This window comes from Pithys albifrons, chromosome 1 (genome assembly GCF_047495875.1).
Source record: "Pithys albifrons albifrons isolate INPA30051 chromosome 1, PitAlb_v1, whole genome shotgun sequence".
NCBI lineage: Eukaryota > Metazoa > Chordata > Aves > Passeriformes > Thamnophilidae > Pithys > Pithys albifrons.
The window spans coordinates 18,872,088-18,896,146 of NC_092458.1; the positions used below are offsets into that span (position 1 = coordinate 18,872,088).

General features: G+C 43.1%; 1 protein-coding gene across 1 annotated transcript; it reads left to right on the forward strand.

Annotated features, from left to right (window-relative positions):
- Positions 1–3,897: 3,897 nt before the first annotated feature.
- On the forward strand, positions 3,898–23,584 carry LAMP1 (lysosomal associated membrane protein 1). Its single transcript, XM_071571504.1, has 9 exons — positions 3,898–4,059; positions 13,454–13,569; positions 14,870–15,083; positions 15,189–15,350; positions 18,952–19,169; positions 20,519–20,641; positions 21,560–21,629; positions 21,789–21,959; positions 22,568–23,584. Exons 1-9 carry the CDS (start codon positions 3,903–3,905, stop codon positions 22,705–22,707), a joined length of 1,371 nt encoding a protein of 456 aa, XP_071427605.1. The 5' UTR covers positions 3,898–3,902; the 3' UTR covers positions 22,708–23,584.
- The last annotated feature ends 475 nt before the right edge of the window (positions 23,585–24,059 follow it).

The following is a 24,059-nucleotide window of genomic DNA, read 5'->3' on the forward strand; positions in this document are numbered from 1 at the left end:
GGCCCAGAACTGAACACAGTACTCAAGGTGTGGCCTCACCAATGCAGAGTACAGGGGAAGGATCACTTCCCTGGTCCTGCTAGCCACGCTATTTTTGATCCAGGACAGGATCCCATTGGCCTTCTTGGCCACCTGGGCACACTGTTGACTCATGTTGAGCTTCCTGTCAATTAGTACTCCAAGGTCCTTTTCTGCCTGGCTGCTCTCCAGCCACTCTGTGCCCAGCCTGTAGCGCTGCAGGGGGTTAATGATGGACTTGGCAATTCTGAGTTAACAGTTGGACTCCATGGCATGTGGGGTCTTTTTCAACCTAAATGATTCCATTATATTTGTAGGTTTAGGATCTTCGGCAGCCAGTTATTAGGGAGAGTGAACTCTGTACCACAAACTTGGTTAGCTGTTCCTAGTAAGCCTCTTCAGAAAGAATATAACCCTGTGAAGTCAGGTATTACGCAGTAAAAGGCTAGAGGAAAAATGGAGTTGTTTTTCACAGAAATTCTTTCCTGGTAAAAATCCCTAAGCTGTATTGCCTCATGCTTTTACTCTGCCTTGACCTTGCTGGACAGCTTTTACTGTAGCAATGGCTCCTACATCTGCTTGTTTCCCATGAGCAACAATTCTGCATCCATGAGTCTACGAAAGGCCCAGAAGTGCACAATGGCTGATATCTGGACCTGTGTTCACTGGCCAGCAGCTCTGTCAAACAGAATACACAGGGACTGGGCGTGGACTGCATTTCATTTCCCTGAGTGCCAGCACTAATTTGGATCTCCAGGCTGTGTACATATATCAGCTTTCACACAAGATGTAGGTTTATGTTCATGTGTTACCCTGCTATCAAGTTTGACTGATGTCAGACAACAAGTGGGGCTGATGGCCAACATGGTTGTGTAATACTTGTTCCATTAGTCTGACAAACACCCTGGGTAGCATTTGTATTGAAATGCTGTGGAAGTTGCTATTGTACAGTCTCTACACCACTATAAAAGGCCTAGTGAGCTGATGATCCATAGCATATGAGGTCAACATCATTCTCTGCTAACAGCCTTATGTTCTTTGTTTACCAAATTTTTTGCTTTATGTAACTTACATATACATATTGACAGTTTTTGGTAGCAATCCAAGCATCTGTCGTTCTTCCTTTTACAGACACCTACCAATTTTCCAGCAGAGAGCCAGACTGCCTCACAGCAAGTTTATACTTGATGCTGGGCCTCCCTCTCTATTCTGTCTTGTGGCAGACTTCCAAGTGTTCTGCAGCCCTTCCTCTATTCCTGGTGCAGGTGCCAAAAACAGGGAATGAAAAATAAGAACCACCCATGTGCCATCTGCATTACCCTCAACTCCTCTGCAGATGACTCACTCAAACACTTGACCAGAGCTGCTCATTATGTCCCTTTTTCAAACTGACTAACTTCTGCTTTTGGTAATACATGGCAAGAATAAAGATTGCTAGAAGTGTTGCAAACAAACTAAAATACATTACAGTCTCTAAAAATGCACAGATAAAAATGCAGCATTAGGAAATCCCTGTTTATAGCAATAGCATAGAAATTGAAAGGTAGATCCCCAAGCCACCCTAAGGAGCAACTAAACTTACCTTGGATGTTCCAGCAAAACAGGAAGTGTAAGTGAACTGAGACAAACATCAAGGAAAGGTCAAGTTCACAGGAGCTGAACTGGACTTTAGCAGCTGGTAGTAGCTAAATTGCATTTCAAATGGGTCCTAAGTAAAAATGTCTGAAGGGAGCTTGGGAGCAGAACTGATTCTGCCTCAGAGACAATTTATCTGGAGTACAGTGTAATGAGGAGAGGGATGACACAGCAGTCATTTTGAGAAAGCATAAGCACCCTGCTATTGGCACACTTTCCAGCATTACTAGAAACAGGATTTCAGTAGCAAAATAAATACTTCTGAGGTTTCAAGTGAAGTAAGCATATCCCTAACAGCGTAGATAGGAGAGAGCATTGAATTGCAAAGTGATCAAATGGCCTGGGTTTCCCATCTCCATTACTATGCTCTGTTACATCTGAGAATAGTCGGATCTAACTTCACCTTTTCTTACATTTTCTAAAAAACAAAATTCCTTAAAAAACATCTGACATCATCTGAACCTATGTGAAATTGCAACTTTTACACATGCAAACACAAGTCCTTAGAGTCTGTTTTTTCCTGGACCACATGTAGATTGTATGTATACACAGCTAGAGATACATCACTTCAGAGATAATAGGCCATCAACTTCTAATGTTTTATACAGCTGGAACTTAAATAGTTCTATGCAGAACGACTGTACTCACCTTAGACTGCCTCTAAATTTAGTGACAATAAACATATTCTGGAGGCAATACAGAACTTCAGTGAGTTCTGTGAAGTGACAGGACAAGGAACAATGGCTATAAACTAAAACACGGTATGTTCCACCTCAGCGTGTAAAAAACTACTTTGCATTAAGGGTGGCTGAGCACTGGAAGAGGCTGCCCTGGGAGGCTGTGGCGTCTCCCTCTCTGGAGACATTCCAAACTCACCTGGACACGTTCCTGTGTAACCTGCTTTAGGTGACCCTGCCCTGGCAGGGGGGTTGGACTGGATGATCTCCAGAGGTCCCTTCCAACCCTAACAAGTCTGTGATTCTGTACTTGCTCATGAAAGCCTTTTCTCGCCCTCTTCTATCACCCTCCTTTTTACCACAGGAGTGACTGCAACATTCTCCACTGGGATGCAGCGTTACACGCCTAGAGCCGATAAGGGTGGGCCGATGTTCCTCGCAGCTTGGATCCCTCCCAAGTCACAAGGCTGTGCCGCACAGCACCCACAGGGAATCCCCAAGCCCCGCACGGCGCAGGGCCCTGGGGAGCCCCTTGGGCCGGGGCTGGGCTGGAGCCAGCGGGGCCGCAGCGGGGCCGCAGCGGCGTGTGTGGAGCGCGGCGGGCACGGGGGGCGTGCGGGTCCGGCCCTGCTCCTGCCCCCACCGCTGTCCTCTCCCGACCCCGGCCATGCCTCATCCCTACCCCTACTCCTACTGTTACCCCTATCCCTGCCCCTGTCCCTATCCCTGCCCCTATCCCTGTCCCTCTCCCTGTCCTGCCCCTATCCCTGCCCCTATCCCTGTCCCTGTCCCTGTCCCTGCCCCTATCCCTGCCCCTGTCCCTATCCCTGCCCCTGCCCCTATCCCTGCCCCTGTCCCTATCCCTGCCCCTGCCCCTATCCCTGTCCCTCTCCCTGTCCCTGTCCTGCCCCTATCCCTGCCCCTATCCCTGTCCCTGTCCCTCTCCCTGTCCCTGTCCTGCCCCTATCCCTGCCCCTATCCCTGTCCCTGTCCCTATCCCTGCCCCTGTCCCTATCCCTGCCCCTGCCCCTATCCCTGCCCCTGCCCCTATCCCTGTCCCTCTCCCTGTCCCTGCCCCTATCCCTGCCCCTGTCCCTATCCCTGCCCCTGCCCCTATCCCTGTCCCTCTCCCTGTCCTGCCCCTATCCCTGTCCCTATCCCTGCCCCTGCCCCTATCCCTGCCCCTTTCCCTCTCCCTGTCCTGCCCCTCTCCCTGTCCCTGCCCCTATCCCTCTCCCTGTCCTGCCCCTGCCCCTGTCCCTATCCCTGTCCCTGTCCCTGTCCCTCTCCCTGTCCCTGTCCTGCCCCTATCCCTGTCCCTGTCCTGCCCCTATCCCTGTCCCTGTCCCTGTCCCTGCCCCTGCCCCTGTCCCTATCCCTATCCCTGTCCCTGTCCCTGTCCCTGCCCCTGTCCCTATCCCTATCCCTGTCCCTGTCCCTGTCCCTGTCCCTGTCCCGATCCTAATCCGCCCCCCGTTCCGCCCCCCGCTATCGCGAGATCCTCCCCCCACCACCCACACCGCTCACGGGAGTCACGTGACTGGCGGGCGGCGCGGGTGACGTCACAGTCACATGACCGGCCGGGGCCGTCGCCAGAGCGCCCCGAGCGGAGCCGGAGCCGCCCCCACCGTGCCCGTCCCTGTCCCTGTCCCGGCTCCTCCCGCTCCCGCCGAGCCCCGGCCCCGGCCCGACATGGCGCGGCGGCTGCTGGCGGCGGCCGCCCTGCTCGGTAAGGGACGGGGGAGCGGGCGGCCTGTGCGCCCGGCAGGGGGGCGGGCAGGGGGGGCGGGCGGCGGGGGCACCGCGGCCTGAGGCGGCCCCGGGGCCGGCAGCGCTGGACGCGGCACCTGGCGCGGCTGGGACTGGAGATGGAGGCGCTCCCGCCTGCCGCGGCGTTCCCGGGCGGTGACTGACTCAAGGATGCCGGGGCTGTGCGGGGCACGGGCCCAGCGCCCATCGCTGGGGGTCGTCCCGGCCGAGCCGGGCCCGAGGGAGCGATGGGCGGGACTGACCGCGCAGTGCCCGCAACGCTTGTCTGAGCACTTCCACTGGATCCAGGGACAGCGCTCCGGGGAGAACCTGGAAACCGCCGTCACCTTTCACGAGGCGTGGAGACGCGGGAGCTACTGGTGTCATTGCTAGGAAATTGCAGTGTTCTATAGGGCAAGTAATGCTCCCTTACTTAAAGGGTTTCATCCTGGCGTATCCTGGGTAAAATATGAAACGTGTCTGGGATAGAGAGATTTCAGTGTCTTGATGAGAAGGTTTGTTAGGGCAGCCAGGCTGTTCTGTGAGGAAGTGTGTCGTGCTTGTTTGCTGATAACTACCTTGCTTTGTGGTTTCTCGTCTTGAAAGCCACATCACACAGCAGTTATCAGTTTTCTGAGATGTGGCTTTGACAGCAAAGGAAATTTCTTCAGCAGCTGGCAAAAATGTTTTCCAAGTAAAGCAGCAGTTGAGAATGGTTATCTGCCATCGTTTTTGAGATATGACAGTCTTTGGGACTCTTCTGACGTCTCTTTGGTAGTAAATATCTTTATCACTGTTGACAGCACTTCAGTTTCACTGAGCCCAAAAGGTGCCGCTCGCAAAGGGCACTAAAGCAGTTCAAATATCCAGCCCTTGCGAGTCAGTCTGGAGAGCACAGTGGCTTACAGTGCTGCCTGACTACTTGCCCTTTAGGGCTGGCAACTGAAGTGTCATTGAATTGGTGTTAGAGTGGAAATTGTATTGTTTGTTTCATATAGTTACAGCTTAAGCGAAGAATTGCTTTTGTTTACCTTCTAATCAGCCTGCCTGGTTTTTAAGTGGTATCACAGTTAATATTTTCTGCAACTGCAGTAGCTTTTCCTTGATTAATCAGCAGTTACAAACACCATTCTGTGCATTATATTTGTCACTTTTTGGCCTGTAAAATGTGTTAGGTTCCTGCAGCCGAGGCAACTCCAATATATATTTTACCACAGATTATTTACTGATAGTCAGGACTTTGTAGCTGGATGGTGTTTCTGCATAACTTTATCCTGCAGTCTTGGGAGAAAGTTTTGTGGTGCAAATAGAGACTCCCTTCTTGGAGTGCAACAGGCCTCCACTATCCTCTGCCAGAGTGTGGGACTTGGGTTGTAGGTGAGGGGAGAAGAATATGAGATAATGAAAATATATGAGCTGGAGTCTTCAGATATTTTTAGCTCATTTGCAGCCTTTTAGTCATCTGAGTGAACACTGATGAGAGTAAGGTGATGATCACAGGAGGCTGAAGGATTAGCATGGGTGAGTCTTATGTGAAAGCCTTGACTTTGGGACAATAGAAATTTTTTCCTCGTGAACACCTCACCACACCTCACTTACTGTTTCAGTTTTCCATTCACATTAAGCAGCAAGCACTAAGCTGAATATTTCATGTGTCAGCATTAAGTCTTTTGTGATTAATTTCCTCACTAATATCAAGCATGCTTATGGAATTAAAAAAAGATTTCGGTAGTATGGTGGTAAATCCAGGGAAGGTGGGCTATGGGAAAAGAAGTTCCTCCCCTCAGACTTGACTGCTACTTTTTGAAATATGGAGTAGGATGGTGCTTGTCTGTTGTTGAGCATGATGAGTCAGTTGGGTTGTGTGCCAAACCCAGCAGAGCTGCTCATGCTCTCTGAGTCCTGGAGCACCCACAGATTTTTTTTTTTTTCTTACTGCAACCCTCTCTGAAAATCCAAGATTAGAGTCAGACAGATTCGGTGTTAATGAGTAAATAATGAAGTGCTTGAGATTTGAGGAAGGAAAAATTCGTTGGTCAAAGTAGTGTGATGCCATTTCAGAGTTATTGACACATAATCCACGTGTTCTATTTCACAACTCTAGTCCAAAGGGGAATTTCAAACCTTGCTACCAGGGATAGTAGAGGCAAACTTGATAATGAATTCCAGCCAGTGAATAATTTGGTGCTGAATTGTTCTTCTCAATTTTGTCATCACTAGCTGTATGGAACTGAGACCAAGTTAAACTTAATTTTCACAAACTGTAACTGCTTTTATATGTTGAACAACTTTAGGAACGTTGTTGTACCAAATGCTGCCCTTGACATAGTGTTTGCTTGAGAGCTGCTCGAAGTGTGTTGACATAGTCTTTAAGGATCTGAATTTGTGTGGCAATCATCATGTGATAGGTTACTCAGTTTTGACTTCAGCAGCTTTTTTGACTCTTGAAGTGACTTCTTTACTTGCTGTGTGAGAGTTCTGCAGCCTCCCTGACACATCTTTGAGGTGTGTTCACTCGGTTTCTGTTCAGACTCACTGAGGAGTTTTATTTTTGGTGCAATGTACTTCTTCTAGATTGTTGTGTAGTGATTAGAATGTTTTGTCGTCAGTAACAGACAATCAGCTGAAGAAATGCCTCTTGGTACAGAGGAACCTGACTCAAATAAAAGATTGATGTTCCATTCAGATGTTAACTGCTACTATCTCTGATCAGCCTTTCTAGGTCTTAAAGATAGTAACTTATTTCTAGCACAAAGTGGGACTTCACCTTTACTTGTTGGAGTTTAACTGCAAATTTGTCTTTTCTCTCAAGTCAGATGTGATTATTTGAAAATTCCTAGAGAAATCTTGGATTTCTTGGTATTTATTCTCTTTAGCTTGGCAAGAGACTCTTTTGGTTATGTGTCGGTAGTTGCAACATCTATTTGAACACTCCCTTGCATTATCTTAATTCTATATTGGATACTTTAAAATGTACCATATGGTTTGGTAAATCAGAGTTTCGTGGGTTTTGTGCATGTGATTTCAAGACAGACTGGTGTCCCTTTCAGTCTCAGGATAACAATTTCTTAACCTTCTTTATCACCTGACAGCAACACTGACTGTCAATACTATTTCTGCTGCAATTCCAAATATGAGAGTCTTAGGAGCACCCTGGCATTAGAGTACAGAGTTTCAAATGTGCTTGAGCTCTGTGCAGTGGACACTTCTCTGGCTGTTCCTTCTCCAGTGTTCAGGCTGGGCACAGGAGTTCACAGTTAGTACATTTGGTTTTCTTGTATTAAATTTCAGGAGTTCCTGATTTTTTGACAGAATTCACTCTGTGCAATATGGGAACATCAGTATTTTTTTACTTTCCATCACAGGGTTAAGATCTGCTTCTTTAGAGGACTGGGAGAGTAGTTTTACTCAGTCAGTTGGTTTATTATCCTTTTTTCCCAATATCCTCTCATCTGGGGAGACTTTCTTTTTGATTTGTCACACAGTGCTGCTTCTTTCAAAGCATTGTTTGGGGCTGCCTTGAGTGTGTGTTGGTTGTGTGGTGTGGTACAGCAGCACTAACCAGAGCAAGTGTAGAATGGACTTGTGTGAATGCTGGAAGGGGTCTGGCCAAGGGAGTTCAGACCTACCAGTGCACTCATGTAATCATTTGCTGGAGAGATATCCTAAGACTTCCTTCCTTTAGATAGGAAGCCATAAAGAAGCTTCATGTGACTAAACCTGATGCAATTGTGCGGTTCTTGGGTCAAATGGCAAGTGTTCAGCTGCTGGATGGCCTTTCCTTTGTAATGCCTTTGTACTTTTATAAATTTGTTTATAAAGACAGAAGTTATTCATCTGCAAGCTTGAGTTGAGAAACAAAATGGTTACTGCCTTGACAGAAGTCAACAATATCAAAACCATAATCTGAGACTGCATGGATTTGGTAGCTGGCAAGGAAATGTGTTGTGGGGCTGGTCAGGAACTTGATACAGTGCTGCACTTTGTGTGAGTGCAGTGGGTTCTCTTCTCCGCTTGAGTCCTCTCATCCATCCTTGAGTTAATCTCTGCTCCCCCTTTCTCCACCTTTGTGTGTGTTCAACTTTGTCCAGCAGCAATTGAAGTGAGTCCAGCCTTGCCCATAGAGCCAGGATTCCGTCTTGTGTGTCCATGGGTGACAGGTAGGTATAACTCACTTTAGGGAAACCATATTCTCTTGCAAGGCATTCCTACATCAAGTCTGTCAAGGGATTTTCCTGCTTTCAATTGTTCCTGAAATGTTAAGGTTGGGAAATAGTGTGATCTTTCAAAAATATATTATTTTTTAAGTTTTTTTCTTTCTGTACTATCCCAAGGTATTATAGGTTCTGAATCCTAAGGAAGTGATCTCAAGTCAGTCTTTTGATAAAGAACTTGGACCAGGTGTCCCTCTAGGAGGGGTGCTTACATTAGAAGACAGGTCATTAGAGGAGAGCGTAACTCATTGAGGATTTTTCCATCCTCTTCTCTGGCAAAGATTTAGGAGTCTAAAGTGGTGACTAAGGTTACCACTTTGTTCACAAAATGGCACTGAAATGACAGGATCCTTCCAAACCATCAGAATGAGTAAATCACGGGTGCTTTGTTTCATGTGTGCTGTAGAAAATAAAGCTTCTTTAGATAAAAAGTAGCATTTATTATCTCCTTGGATTAATGCCCCATAGATAGCAGCGTTGGCTCTGTGCCATCAGAACACCTGGGCAAAAGTGCAGGGCAACACTTCGTGCTATAGCTCAGGGACAGCAGATTGCACAGGGCCAACACCCCTGAGCCCAGGGAGCTGCTGCACAGCAGGGGCAGGGCTGGCTGTCACCAGGAGGGTCTCTGTGTGACCAGGCTGTGGGTGTGCTGCTCTGCACCGCTGTCAGTGCTCCTGGGAAGGGTAACCTGGGCCACGCTGCTCTCCTGCTGTACCTCCCCAATGCCAGGAGTCGGTGGAACTGCACAGTCCCATCCGTGGGGAATCTGCGTGGCTTAAAACTCCTGATGACGTGGAATGTGTGCCCAGGTGGATTTGGATGGCTTGTTGTCCTTTATTCCAAAAGGGAGGAAGAAAAATGCTAAAGACGTTTTTACTTATGCAGAAAACATGACTACAGCGTGTGTGTGTGTATGGCCAAGCTTCGCCAGCGCAGATTTGGGCAGGGCTCTCCCCACGTGGGTGTGCCCTTCCAGCCTTTGCAGTGGATTTTTTAGGTGAGGCACAGCGTGCACAGAACTGGCCCCACAGTTTCAGTCCTGAGGTTTATCTGCCACGGCCGAGTGAGCTTGGACGGTGACAGTGAAGTCCTCGGGACTGTCACAGCACCCGGTACTAACCGGGGCTGACCCTGTTCAGCATCCGAGATGTGACGGGATGGGATGGCAGGGAGGCATTGAACTGCCAGGGGATGGTCCCCACTGAGACTCGAACTCAGGTCCTTGGGATTCAGAGTCCAGAGTGCTCTCCTTTACCCCACAGGACTGCCCTACTGAATGACTATAGTAATGAACTCCAGATTATACAGAAGAAGCTTTTGTGTTTTGGATCCTTATTGTCACTGTTCTGTGTTTCTAATAAAAACTGGACACAAAGTAAATGATAAACTATAGAACTGAGCTCCTCTTTGCAAGCAGTCAGTGTGAACAATTGCCATTAATATGTTTTGGAGCACAGCAACCATTCATTGCTCTCCCTTAGCAGGTTTCCATTATATGGGAGAGTAACCCAAGGGCAGTGGTGCTTGTCTATCAGGATTTCAGTTATAAGAATGTTGAAACATGAAAACATCTTTGTGTGGTCGAGATATGAGGAATCCAGGCATCCTAAAAGCCATATTCAAAAGGGCTTATATCTGGAGTGTACAGATGTGCTAGATTGTTTTGTTAGCTTTGTAGTTTTCAGTTTAAAACAAACAGCTTTATGAGGTAGATTTCTTTAAGATAAATTGTTATACAATCAAAGAAGTATTTGTATTGTTTGACTTACTAACAATCTGAGATAAAATAAATAAATTTGGGGGGTTTGAGTGAGATATATTTGGTAAGGAAGGATGCTGGATTTAATTCAAGTGGCATGTGTAGCTGTTGCTTTAACAGTTTTACCCTGAATATTTTCTTGCATGAACCTGTAATTGCAGAAATTAAGTATAAAGAGAGAGATTGTCTTACGATTTTCAGTTGAAAAGATGCAGCCAGAATAAATATATTTGCAGCCTTTACTTGGATCTCTTGGAATACAAAGGAAGCATCTGTACTGAATGAAATGTCTTTTATGTTACTACATTTTTGATGGTTGCTTCACTAGATATCAATAGTGTTTCCAGCCAAATGAGTAATGAACCTTACAAAACTTACCTCTGGTATTGAAAAGTCAAGGAGCTCTTCAGTGCTGCGTGTGCTCTGCCACAGAGAGTTGTCAAATAGGACACTGCAGCTTATTAAGAGGAGCTTTTAAAGTCTGAAGTTAAGAATCTGAATGTTGTATCAGTTTTTGTGTTAAATAGCAAAGAATGATGTTGTAATGAGATGTATAAACAATATTCCCAACTTGTAGGTCTGCCCTGATAGAATTGAGCAATACATTATGTAACTTAAATAGAAATATTCCCAGGATAGATTGATTCAACATGAGTTTGCTTTTCTCTGTTCTTGACATTTTGACTGTAGGCTCTTGCTGTTTGTGGGCTGGTGATGATTCATGCATTAATCACTGGTCCACACCGAAACTGCCTTCACAAAACTCAACAGCTGCTTTCCTGCAAGACCCAGCGGGCTGTTCCTCTGCCTTATACGGGAGAAAAGTTTAGGTGGGACCTTCTTTCTTGAGTATCTTGATTTCTTCTGCAGTAGTTTTTTTTATCAATTTTTAATGACCCTTATGTTTCACTTGGTTTCATCTTCATTCCTCCAGGACCTTGGGAGCAGGTGCTGCTGCAGCTCAGTGCTCTCTGATCACCTCCCGGGCTGGGTTGCCTTACGGGCAGCAAAACAGCTCTCCTGCCTGTTCACTGAGGGCAGCTCAGTGTCTCCTGCTGGATGCATCTGTCTCATCGCTGACATTGCAAATCCAGCAGCTGCTCAACATTTCTTAAGAAGGATGGGATGTTTTTGGCTTTTGTTCCACACTAAGGAAATCAGGATTCTTGTAATAGTGTGAACTTTACCTTGCAAAAATCTAGTGGTTATGCGGGTGGTATTTTTTTACTGTTTCTTCATCCCCCTTATTTTCTATTACTTAAACTTGCTGAGGATGATCTGTCAGTTCGTCATTCCCAGAGTTTGTCTTCCATTTGGTGCTTTCTGGTAGTTTTGCATTGTCTATTCTCTGAATCATCTGTAATGGTCAGGTCTATCACATTTTCCTTTAGGTCAGCAGCATTTTTCTTGGTTGTTTTTCAGTCTTTTCTTTCCCCTGCATTTCTTTTTAAAACATTTTCATTCTTTTACTGCCTGTTACCTAATTATTTTTATCTCTAAAATTGTCAAGATTTTTAATAGCCATCAAACAGAGGATTTCATTCTAGCATATTTTCCAATCATAATGTTAGTTCAAGGAGCAGTGGATGCTTATTCCCTGCCTTTACTCTGTTTTCTCTGCTATGCTAGAAGTCTTCAAGAAACTGTAAGCAGCCTTTGAGAAACTTTGCAAATTGAAACTTCTATGTGGAAGAGCATCAAGCGTTTCTGGTACTGCTCTGAATTGCAGTAAATAATGAATGTATGTTCCTTAATGAACATTTTAAGCTGGACATAAAGGCAAAGATAGGACAGTTCTGCTTTGAAATAAGTTTTCTATGCTGTCTGTTCTTAAGCATTTTCTTCCTTTTATCTCTGATTGCAAGTCCAGACTTTTCAAACAGCTGGATAAAGTGTATGAATTCCAGCTTTGCCCTCTTTGGTGCTGGGGGAGGATATGTTGTTGCTAAGGGGAAGGCAACAAGGGAAAATGCTTGCTGGGTGCCAGAGAAATAGTTTCCGATGTTTTCCTGCGACCGATGTGCCTTCTACCAAAGTCCAGCTGACAAAAGTCCAATTTTTCCTAATAATTGTCCCAATACAATTGTACACACCACAGTTTTGCAGTGAAAAGTTTTAAGATTAGGCTTTAAAAAAGAACTTCTTGGGGAGGAAAGCTGGCTAATGGATAATCCCTCATGGGGATCTCTTTGCTATTATCAACAGTTGAATGGATTAGCATGTTTGACTTGTTTAAAGCTTATTTGCTTGTGATAGTGGTTTATGTCTTGCAGCTGTTTTTTTATCAGGTTTTCTGCAAGACTGAAGTTATTGCAAATGCAGACTGATAAAGTGCTAGCATGAAAATGATGCAGGCTTTTTGCAGTGAGGTTCACTTTGCAAGGGTGTGTGGTGACAAATTGAGAATCAGAAAAATAAAAGGCTCTACATCAAAGACCTGGAAACACCTTCGTATGATTTCAGCTACAGGAGCACTGTCAGTTATCCTTTGCCACAAATCCAGTACAAGATAACCAGCATTCCAGCTGTATTCAGCCTCCACAACAATTCTGATAGGCAGAGCTTCTTTGGCAGTGGACACTGGTCCCAGTCCATGCTGCAGTCAGAAAGGATGACCCTGTGTGCTCCTCTTGCTGTGTGTTCTTACTCTGTTAAGTTGGTCCTGGTGTGCTCAGTTGTACTCCCTGTGCTCCAAGCGCTGGGGCTGGAGGGAAGCAAGTGGGAAAAAGCTTTTCTGTGCTTTTCCCAGCACCTGAATCTGAGTTCAGCTTAAGCCAGTCAGGAAAACATAACTGAAGTCTGCATCAAGGTCTTGGCCTCTTCCTCCTCTCAAGTGCAGAGAGCATGATGACAGTAAAAAGAAGTACTCCTGGCAAGGGTAGCATGCTCTATAATGCTATTTTTGGCCATGCCTTTAAAACATCTGCAGTCAGTCCAAGCTTTCTAAATGCTGCATTCAGTGCATGTACAGCTGAGTGTCCTGGTACAGCGGGAAAGGAGGGTGCATGGTGTGCTGGGGGGAAGGCAGAGCGCTGTAGGCATGCAGGATCAAACATGCCAAGTCAGGTCTGGCTGAAGATTGTAAAATAGTTGCAGTGTAGGGTGAACTATCGAGTAGCTGCCTTGAACAGTCTGACTCGTGTTTGTTGCCTGTTTTTCTTACCATCTGAGGACCCAGCATGCCAACAGGTAGTGTGGCTTTGTCTCTTTATAGATGAGTTGTTAAATTTCTGTGTTAGTGATGTTGAAGCTAACACAGATTCTGCTAACGCCCAAGTTTCCAAACTCAACTGATGTTTAGGCTGTACTCCCAAAATGTACAGATGTACACATGTCTCCTTGGGATCAAAAATAAAAATGAATGTGATAGCAAGTTAACCACTTGTCATTCTCAACAGGGTTTTTGCAGGCTTCCTCTTCATTTGAAGTGAAAGATTCAAGTGGTAAGGTCTGCATATTTGCTGATTTGACAGTTGCCTTCTCAGTGGAGTACAAAACCAATGCACAAAAAGAGGTAAGGGGGCTCTCTTACTGCTTGTCTCTATTGTTTTTAAAATGTGTGGTTATTTCTGCACATGCACAGTATTTAAACTTTCAGCAAGTATTTATGCCTGGAAAACTGCTTCAGCAAAGATTGTTGCCCTCCCAGTCATGTTGCATCAGCTTTTCTTTATTACTGATGCTTCTTCTAGTTGAGCAACAGAGTTAAGGCCACCTGAAACAGTCACAACCAATACGTGTGTGAAATTACTTTTGTAACTGAAATTCCACACCAGTCCTATCGATAACTAAAATTATTTTCTCTAGAACTGTAAAGGCAGAAATGCTACCATTTGTCTTTTGGTGAACTTGGTCACACTCACAGAGCTAAATCTGAACTTTTAAACTTATCCCAAAATCTCTGAGCTTCTCACTTGGCAAATCTCTAAATTTCAGTGTATCTGTAGACTAGGGCAGTGCTTACAAGTTGTTTCATATTAACAGCAAAAGCTTGTTAATGAAAAATTAAGGATTTGCCTTTGCAAATACTCTTATTTTCAGATTTGGGTTTTGTTGTTTGTTTTTTTTAGTGTCTTCAATACTGAGCGGGAATTGTGGATTATTTTATAGTCTCATTGCAATTGCATGTTGTTGAAGTTGATTTTTTCTCCCCTAGCCCTCAGTATAACATAAGATTAAAAAACCCCTACTACTTTGCCAATGTTGCACTTGCTATGAGTGATTTGGGCTAAGCATTACATTGCGTAATCCACTTTTCAGTGGTGCTGATGATCTGAAATCCTGCTGGTACTGGTATACATGTGTGCATTCAGAGGTGACAGCTTTCATAATACGCTTTTGTCTTTCTTGCTGTAAACAGTAAGCTCAAAACTTCCCAGTAAATGTTGTATTGGGCTTCAGATACTTCACAATGTATAATAAAGTATTATGACCAAACTATGTAGGGTGTACCATTTGCTTTTGTTCTTGCCCAATTGTACTATAAGAAGCAAAGCTTAATTTCTGCTACTTTCATGTGTCCAGAGTCTGCCAGATTTTATTCACTTAATACAGAAGTACTTGCAAATTCATATTGGTACCTCATGAGGAAAAAAGTCTTGAAAGGGGCTGTGAGTATGTGCTGGTTTGTCCGCAAATTTCAGAGCAACATTCTTAAACCTGAGTGCCAGTGACATACTACTTGCCATATGCTGGTATATAGGTAGACATCTTAGAGCAAGTATTAATGCCTGCTATATGTTTGTAACAGCTTCACAGGATATTTAAAAAGCAGTTAGACAAAGCTTACATGTCTGTTATTTTCTACCCCACAGGTTGTACACTTCTTTCTGCCACAAAATGCTTCAGTAGACTCGCAGAGCTCATGTGGTAAAGATAACATATCTCATCCAGTTCTGATTCTGGATTTTGGAGCAGGGCATTCATTAAGCCTGAATTTCTCAGAATCTACAGACAAGTACCAAGTTGAAGAGTTAGTTTTCCACTACAATCTGTCAGATGCAACTTTATTCCCTAATTCAACTATAGGTAAAATGAAAAATTCCTGTTGTTATTGTGTAACCCTTCCAGATGTAATACTGACTTGTTTCTTTAAATACTGTTACATACTAATGCAATGTAATCTTTCTACAGGAGAAGTGAAGACTGTGTCACATGGAAGTATTATTCAGGCACATGTGGGCACAAAATACAGATGCATCAGCTCGCAGCAGGTCAATATGAAGAGTGTGAACATTACGTTCAGCAATGTCACTTTGGAAGCCTTTCTTGCAAACGGCACTTTGAGTGTGAACAGTAGGTATCTTGTAGCAGAAAATGTACTTGATGAGCTAATATTTCCAATAATGGATTCTTTCTTTTTACATTCTGACTAATCATATTTAGGTGGGTACAAACTGGATCTGAAGCTCTGATAGCAGCATCTTTTGAAAGGAATGGCCTTGCCTCAGGTTTTCGTGGTAGGATTGTCAGAATCTGTGACTAGAAGGCAGTGCTCTCTATTTCCATGGGTATTGATTGCACATGTACCAGGGAACATTCCTGCTGTTGTTGAGTATGGGTGTAAACATGTGCTGCAGTAGGTTGACTGGGCATATGGCCAAAATTCTAGTTTAAGAAGTATCTGGTAACTCCCAAGCATTGTGCCACTGCTAAAGTAATTTGAACTAGTTACTGTGTGCTGTGGGGAAAATGAGGGATATAATGGCAGTTAAAAACTGGTCTGTAGAAAGCAGATCTGTACATCTTCCTAGAGGAGGTTTTATGTCAGCTGAAACAGTAAGGCTCTTTCAGGCACAGACACAAAGTGATTTTTTGTCCTGATTGCTTGTATTGAAAAGCAGTTTGGAATTTTGCTGCTAGAATGATTAGAAGACAAACTGCTTCATGGTGTGTTCATGTCCTTTGCTTTTGTGGCAGCACTCCTCAAGTGTGAAGAGCCACATAAACTGATCACCCATGCTATCTTAAGGAGTGATAAGTCTTTGCCTTACTTTTGGAATGCAGAAGAAGTCTTCATCTTCTTTGGGAGATGTAGAAATTTTCTTATGCTTTTAATCCCATTTATGTATCAGTTAAGTTGAAACAAATCTTAAAAACCAGGGTAGTTGGTGCCAGCATAGAATAGATAGAATGAACAAGTGCCTTCTGCTGGAGTATCTACCTTGTCCTGTATCTGTGAAAAATGCCTTGCCTGATGCACGATGATACTGGCATTGACTCCTTTTATGGATGCTTCATGTGACTGGCTCATATCTCAGTGCATATCATTCTCTGGATCAGTCTTTTCCATTCAGTGAACTGGTTTGAAGTAAAGATGCAGACCTACCTTTGTCCTTTAAAAAAATCCCAAACCCTGATTCTATTACTGCAGCCTTCAGAACTGTCTCATTTTTACTTATGATATCTTGATTCAGTTCTTATACTGGGAAAGTATGAGGAGTGATTATTTTTCAGCAGGCTCGTACCTAAGACATGATACTGGGAAAAACCGGTTTTTACCTTCTACAAAACTTCAGTAAAATCTTTCTACTGTGTAATAATTTTCTTTTTAAGACCAGCTATTATCTGTTCTTATGTAGTCTTCTGGTTAAAAAATAATCAGTATGGCATTATTTCTGGAGTGTATTTCTTATGGAACTCAAATTTTTGTCTGCATTTGCTTTATTTTCTATTCCGACACAACCTTCTCTTTTTTTAGATAAACATAAATGCTTTAATTTGTCATGATCATATTGTCAAAGTTGCTTCTTTCTATCCTGTGGTATCACTGTCTTGATAAACTATTGATCTTCAGAAAATACATGTGATTTCCTATGATCCCAAGATAGACACTGGTCTGAGTTCAAGGTGGGGTTTTTGTGCCATTTTCTTGTTGTTTTGTTGTTTCCACATTCCTCTTATCCATACTGCTATGCATAGTTTTTTCTTTAAATTGTCATCTTCCCTAAGTTTTTATTAGTCTTGGATCTGGCTTTCCCATTTCTAGTGCACAACTTCTCTTTCTTGGTTTTGGGGGCTTTTTTTTTTAGTTACGATGGGTAAAGAATTCTCATTCTATTAGTTTTTTGTTTTTAATCTTCTTGACTCTAAAATCTTAGTTCCTTCCATGTCTGTTCCTTTCCATTCTTGTAGGCTTGAAGCTTCCCTTGTCCCTGTGGCAGCAAGTTATTGATAAACTTTTGAGCTGGAATTTTCCCTTAATGTTTTTTCTCTGCAAATCTTTCATTAAAGGATATTTCTGCTGGTGATCTGGACAAGGATTACTGAAGGGAAGAAGAGTCAGTTTTTGGTGCTTCTGTGCATTACTAGGAATGGTGACTTCCATCAGAGTACCTAGAATTTAGTGACTGAGGTGATAGTAGTGATTATCTGCAGCTCTGAAAGGGAGACTTTATCTGTGATAGTTTTGTCAGCTGCTTTCCTGTAACTGTCAAGAAGAGACGTAAGAATTTCTCCCATCTTCAGGTCTGTCCTGAAGAGTTACTAGAAACTTTGCTGTAAATTGTTTCAGTGAAACTAATGTATCAAGGCTCCATCTAGGGCAAGCTTCCACTTGATGTGATTTGGTTCTTTCCATCTCTGCCAACTTGAGTATGAGGCTCTGTGTGTTGAGGTCTTGGAAATAGAGGGAAATTCTACGCTGAAGTCCCAAGAAGCTTCTTCTTACTTTGTTAGGAAATGATTGAGTTTTGGGATCAGACCAGTATCAGTCTGCAAAACATAGGGTCACTCATCTATCTGTCCATCTTCTCTCTGCTGTTTGACTTTCCAGAAATGGAGAGTAGAAATAGGAAAACATGCTGTGTTGGAGTGTGTGCGCCTTTCAGGTGTGATTAGAGTTCCTCTTTCTGAGCCATAATCAAAAATTAAGCTGCTGTTTTAAGTTCAGAGCCTATTTATTAGGTATCTTGTACCTGCAAGATACATATGCATTAAATTTTAGAAGTAGGCTCTTTGAGTCAGAGTTGCCTGCTGCTGCAGTTGCTGTTGTCCTTATAAAGTTGCAAGCTGTTATCCCTTACACATGGAGATGACCTTGGCTTGGGACATGGAGGTCATGTCTTTGTTATGACCTTTGGTTTTGGCTTAGATGTGCAGTGTCGGAACCTTCTTGGCTCCCAGATCAAGTTAAGATCTTGCTGCCAGGGGTTTCCAAGTACTCTGGCAAATAAATCAGTCACTCTTCCCTCGGAAGCTGCTGCTGAACTGGATGAAAAGAGAAAACCAACTTGCACATCTTCACTGAGTCTTGTTCCACCCATGGACGGTGGCGCCTTATGTGGAACTAAAGGGAGGATGGATTTGGGAGAACACAACAGAACACTTGCCACTAGTAGTGTCTTAGAATGCCCTCATTAAGGATAGGAGAGTCAGAGTACTGTTTTAAGGTTACTGTGGATATTGCCAAAGTAATCACACAGGGTCCTCACATACTGGTAGTATGACAGAGGAGAAGAAGGACACATCTCCTGGGAGAGCACTGTTAACAGTGGGCTGTTCTCTGCCTGTAGCACACAAGTGCCCAAGCATGTGAGGGGCGGGCAAGCCAGCCTTGCTGTGAGCATACGGCAGGAATGCTGGCTCTGTCAACATGGCACTGTCTAAATAATCCTGGCTTGATGACAAAGTGAAATGATGCATGTGAATGAAAGGATGTGAACTCCAGTAAATTATAAAAATAGAGGTGTTGTTTTCACATGCTAGGCTTTAAAAGTGTCTCAAACTTTGCAGCAAATGTTTAGGTAATGCTTTACCATTGCATTTCTGAGCTTTTATTATCTTCTGTTAGGAAAAACTACTTGGAATTGTGTCTTCCTTTCCCTTGAGGATTAAAAAGGTAGATCATCCCACAGCTTCATTTTGTTTGATGATGTCTGTTTTCCTTTCTCTGCAGAGACAGAATGTGCTGAAGATATGGGCTCTACTACTGCTGTAGTGCCCACAACTCCTAAACAGACTACTAGCCAGGTTCCAACAACTAGCCCAGCACCAACATCATCACCCCCAAACCCTGCAGTTGGTAAATACAATGTGACTGGTCCAAATGGAACCTGTGTACTTGCCTACATGGGCTTACAGCTTAATATCACCTACCCAAAAAAAGATGAAAAGGTACATCTTGGGTTTTTGTTTCTTCAAAGCCTTCAGTTTCCTTCTTTGGGGAAGGCTTGGGAAATTATTGTGAGCTAACCTTTTCTTTAAAAAAGCCCAGGTCTTTGTGATGTTCATCCATCATTATCCTCTATTTGAATTGCTTTAACATGGTCTAGGCTAGTGACATTTCAAACAGTTCTACTGAAAGTGGTCATTAAGGATTTTTCCATTTACTAAGAGCAGTAATAAACTTTGTTGAATCCAGGAAGTGTATGTGGCTGTTTCAAAGAAGCAGTAAAAATTATCAAGATATGAGTAGAGGGAATCCTGTTATCAGAGTTGCTATCTAAACAAGATTTTTAAACTGTTAAATAAAATACAGAAATTTGGCCAGAGGCACCTGCATGAAAACAGTGAATGACTATTAGAAGGGAAAACCACTACTGTAAAACTGGACAGGCTTGTGACTTAGTTACTTTCAACCAGCACTGCAGACGTTGGGTTTGACTTTAATGCTTAAAAGCTACTTAATGCTTGATTGTAATAGCAAAAAAAACAAAACAAAAAACATGGTTTGTGTAAGATCCAGCCCTGGCAAAGGTTCTTCCTCTCCACTGTTAGTGCAGAGCCCAGCTTGCCAGCTCCATGGACAAACCCAAAGTCCCAAAGGGGCTGGTGAAGGCCCTCAGTAGGAAACAATGGTGGTGCAAAGGAACCTATTGCATTTATTAATGATGTTGATGACTGAGAGGTAAAATCACAAGCACTGATAGGTGTACAGTTGCTGATTATGATGGCAGTTGTGTTTTAGCCACCTTAATTGTGTGAAATTCTCTGAGCATGGTGTTCTAGCTCTGCCATAACAGCTGATTTCCAGTGTAATGACCATTGAGGAGGTGGCAAATAGCTTTTCCAAAGTCTCCTGAGGATCCAGCTAAGAGCTGCTGAAAGTTTTCTATTTGATTGTTTGGCAAATATGCTTAACTTACAGGTTGTTTCCTTAATGGCTTCAACATTATGCCAAAGCAGGATGTTACAGTGTCTTGACCCCTGTGTAGTGTGGTTCTTGAGGTTTTTGTATGCTGCAAGAACCAAAGCAGTTTAGTGTGGAGAAAGCAACAGGTTATTGGCTGCAGCCAATCAGGCTGCAGAAGGCTTTGTTAGACATGCAGTGTTGCCCACAGTGCTCAGTGTCAGCCTGGGGCAGTGTGCACCAGCCTGTAACCCGCACGTGTGTCTGCCCCGGTGACAAAACGTGTGGGCAAACAACACTGTGTGCAAGTGATACGAGCCAGCCACATGTCGATTGGATGGAAGGTGATGTGTTAGTCTCTTCAAATGTCATAACTGAGCCTCTCCTTTCACAGATGGGTTTGGATTTGCTGAATTTCATACCACATAATACAAGTGTTTCTGGGAGATGCGACAATACATCTGCCTTGTTGAATCTGACTTTTGAGAAAACAAGGGTTATCTTCCAGTTTGCATTGGTAAGAATTTCTGCACAAAGCATGTAACAGGGTCTGCAGGGTTCTTCGTGTGGGAAAACTAATTGGGACAAGTACAAGAGGAAAAAAGATGCAACTACGCTAAGGGGAGTAACTAATTCCTTTGGTTGTAATACTAGAATTTGGTGGGTTTTACACTTGGTAACTTTTGTGAGAAAAGAATGTATTCATGTATATATGTACATATATATATGTATATATACACACAGAAAAGTATTTTGTTTGGAATGGGAATTTCTTTTAAAATTGTATTGCCTGCTCTAAGGCTTCTTGTCCAAACTGGGAACAGCCTGTGACAAGTAGATATCTCATCTGATTGTACAAGTCTGGAATTGGATTTAAGTCCTCATCAATATTCTATGTACAGTTGAAGGGCTTTGTGTGCTTGTCTTCTGGTCTCCTATCATGGTTGGGAATCCTGTTTCTCACAGTCCTGCTCCAGTGCTGTATTGGAGCTGCATACCCTCGAGGACTGAATCCACTTTGTCAGAGAGCTTCATGCTCCTTTTAATGCTGATGGGATTGATTGAATGTGATCACCTTGCCCTGTTGCTATTGAATGCCTCTCCCCAGCTCTGGGGTACTGAGATCACTGCAGTAGGCTGCTAAGGTATGGGTGGGACTATGCCTGCAGTGTGGAACTCAAGTCAATAGTGTGAGGGGTGACAAGTCCCCCTTTCTCTGTCTCTACTCTCCCCCAGTGTAATCTTCCCTAAGGTGCACATCTTCTGTAGCTTTTCTCTCCTAAAGTACAACTAATAAACTTCCCAATTGTGGACTAGCCTATGAAAACACTTCTCAAAATGCATGCAGAATCAAACCTGGATGTTAACAGCTTATGTTGTATATCATTAGCTTAAATGACAACTACTGGTTTGTTTTTCTTTGTTTTTTTTAAAGAATGCAAGCGCTGAAAAATTCTTCCTGCAAGGTGTGAATGTAAGCACGACTCTGCCTTCTGAAGCAAAAAGTAAGGACTTTTAAGAAGTCTACTTTCAGTGACTACTTCTCTAAATATTAAGGGTAGCCTGCATTAAATAACATGTTGGGGATGACTATCAAATTTTAGCTCTATGAGCTTACAGTTCCTGCTCTTCAGGTTTATATAATAAGACTTTCTCTTACACAGATCCAAAATTTGAAGCATCAAACAACAGCGTGAGTGGGCTGAGAGCTACAGTAGGGAACTCCTACAAGTGCAATTCAGAGGAGAATCTGCAGGTCACAGATGAAGCTCTTGTCAATGTATTTAATGTTCAGATCCAGGTTTTCAAGATTGATGGAGACAAATTTGGGCCAGGTAAGAGGTTTACATTGGGTAGCCCCCGTCAAACCTAAGATTTGTGAAGTACGATATTCTGTAGTCAAATGTCAGTTTGTGGGTGCTGTGTTTAGTGTCTGCCTGCCCCGCTACAGACGATGTGGGGGCTGATAAAGATGCCTGAGTTGAGAGTAGTGTGAGAAGTACATGAAAAGCTTTGAAATAACTCAGACTTATTCCTGATGGTCCAGAGGAGAGTTAAGGAAGAGTGCTAGTTTTTCCTCCTAACTAGTTAGTGTGGGGTTTTATGAAAGGGACAATGCTATCCCTTGTGACTGGTTAAAGCAAAATGGCTGTGGGAGGAGTAACACAGACATTTATGATGGCTAAACTTGTGTGCAACAGCAACCACTCTTGAGGAGGAAACAATTAGTATAATTCTCTATATTGTACATACAGGTAGTACTAGAAAGACTTCATCCTGAATGATCAGAGTTAGTGCACTTGACTTCCTTTTCATTGTTGGCAAACTAGAAGTTCAGTTGAGCCAGTTTTATCCATGTGCTGAGAGCAAAATCCTGAAGTTCTGGATGTAGCCATCTATTGGTGCACTAGTATCTAACGTGGATCTTTTTCTCTCTCTTCAGTGGAAGAATGTCTACAGGATGAAAATAACATGCTGATCCCTATAATAGTTGGTGCAGCCCTTGCTGGTCTTGTTCTAATTGTCTTGATTGCTTACTTGATTGGCAGAAAGAGAAGCCATGCTGGATATCAAACAATTTAATGACTTGCACTAAAATCCAGTGTAGATGAAAAGCAATTGCAAGAGGCTGGGGAAAAAAAGCCCACACATTTTCCCTGGGCTAAGATTGATATTGTAAGGTAACATCTTTTCTTGCAAATTGCTTCTTTAAAGTCTGCTTTATTAAATGTGAAATCATCTTGCAGCATTTAACTATGCACAAAAATAACTTCTGAAAATTCTGGTGTTTAATTTTGCTAACTAGTTTAAATATTTACCCACTTAGAAACAAGCTAAAAGTTTTTAAGGGTGATTTTTTGGAATTGGCATAAGATCATGTCAGCTAAAGATTCCAGAGAGGGATGTTGCTAACTCACACTGACTCAATTTCAGAACTCTTAACAAAGGGAAAAGGTTCATTCTTTGCACCGCTGCCACTGAGCAATGATGTTAATTATACTGATGATGCGTTTAAAAAAACTTTAGTAACAACTGACAAAAATTGAAATTTAAAATCTGAACTTCACCTTGTCTCTTAGGTGTGTATTTTTTACTAAGCTTTAAACTCAATGCCTGGCACATGCAGGGTGTGAACAACGCAATATTCAAACCTTACAGGAACTCTTTATGATTGGACAACTCCCCTGTTTGATATTTTTGATGCTATACCAGCTTATTAAGAGCTGGTACTTTTTTAAAATGGGTGTTATTTTTATTTACCTTTTTTTTGTAAAGTGATTTCAGTCTATTCTGTTGGAAGGTTCAGAGAGATCCTGTTACTGCACATGTGTACAATATAGATCTCAATCTGCTGATTCTTTTGCTTTAAACTTGGCTGGGGGGTTGTACACTTTAAGGATCAGTTCTTATGTATGCATTGCCTGTAACAATGCTAATAAAGACACCTTTTTTTTCTGTATTTCTTAGTTTTGCTGATCATTCTTAAAACATTTGACCATTTGTTAAGTGCTGAAGTCATGGTTTGACAAGCTTCAAACTATCCTTAGTATGGAGTTACGTTAAACAAGTGCTTCAGTTTTTTCTTCGTGGCACAAAGGTGAACCTTAACTGTGTTTTCAGGACAGTCCCTTGTTTTGGACTTTGTGCCTGGAAACAAGGAAAGCTGTGTTTTGCTAACCTGAGACCTGGAGAAGTTAACTCCTATATTAAATTACCACTTGCTGAGACATGTTAGTCTCCTCCTGGTCTTCCCTGCTCAGCGTTGCTTCCTGGAAATGCTGCTAAGGTTCTCAGTGTCAGGACTGTGTAAGTGACATTTTGTCCTTATTGTGAAGTTAGGCTTTTTCCATAAAGTAGGAAACACTTGTCTGCTGAGGGCTGTGGGTGTAGGGTAATGTGCTGGAAATAAACCTTTGTGGTTTAAGTCTCCTGGC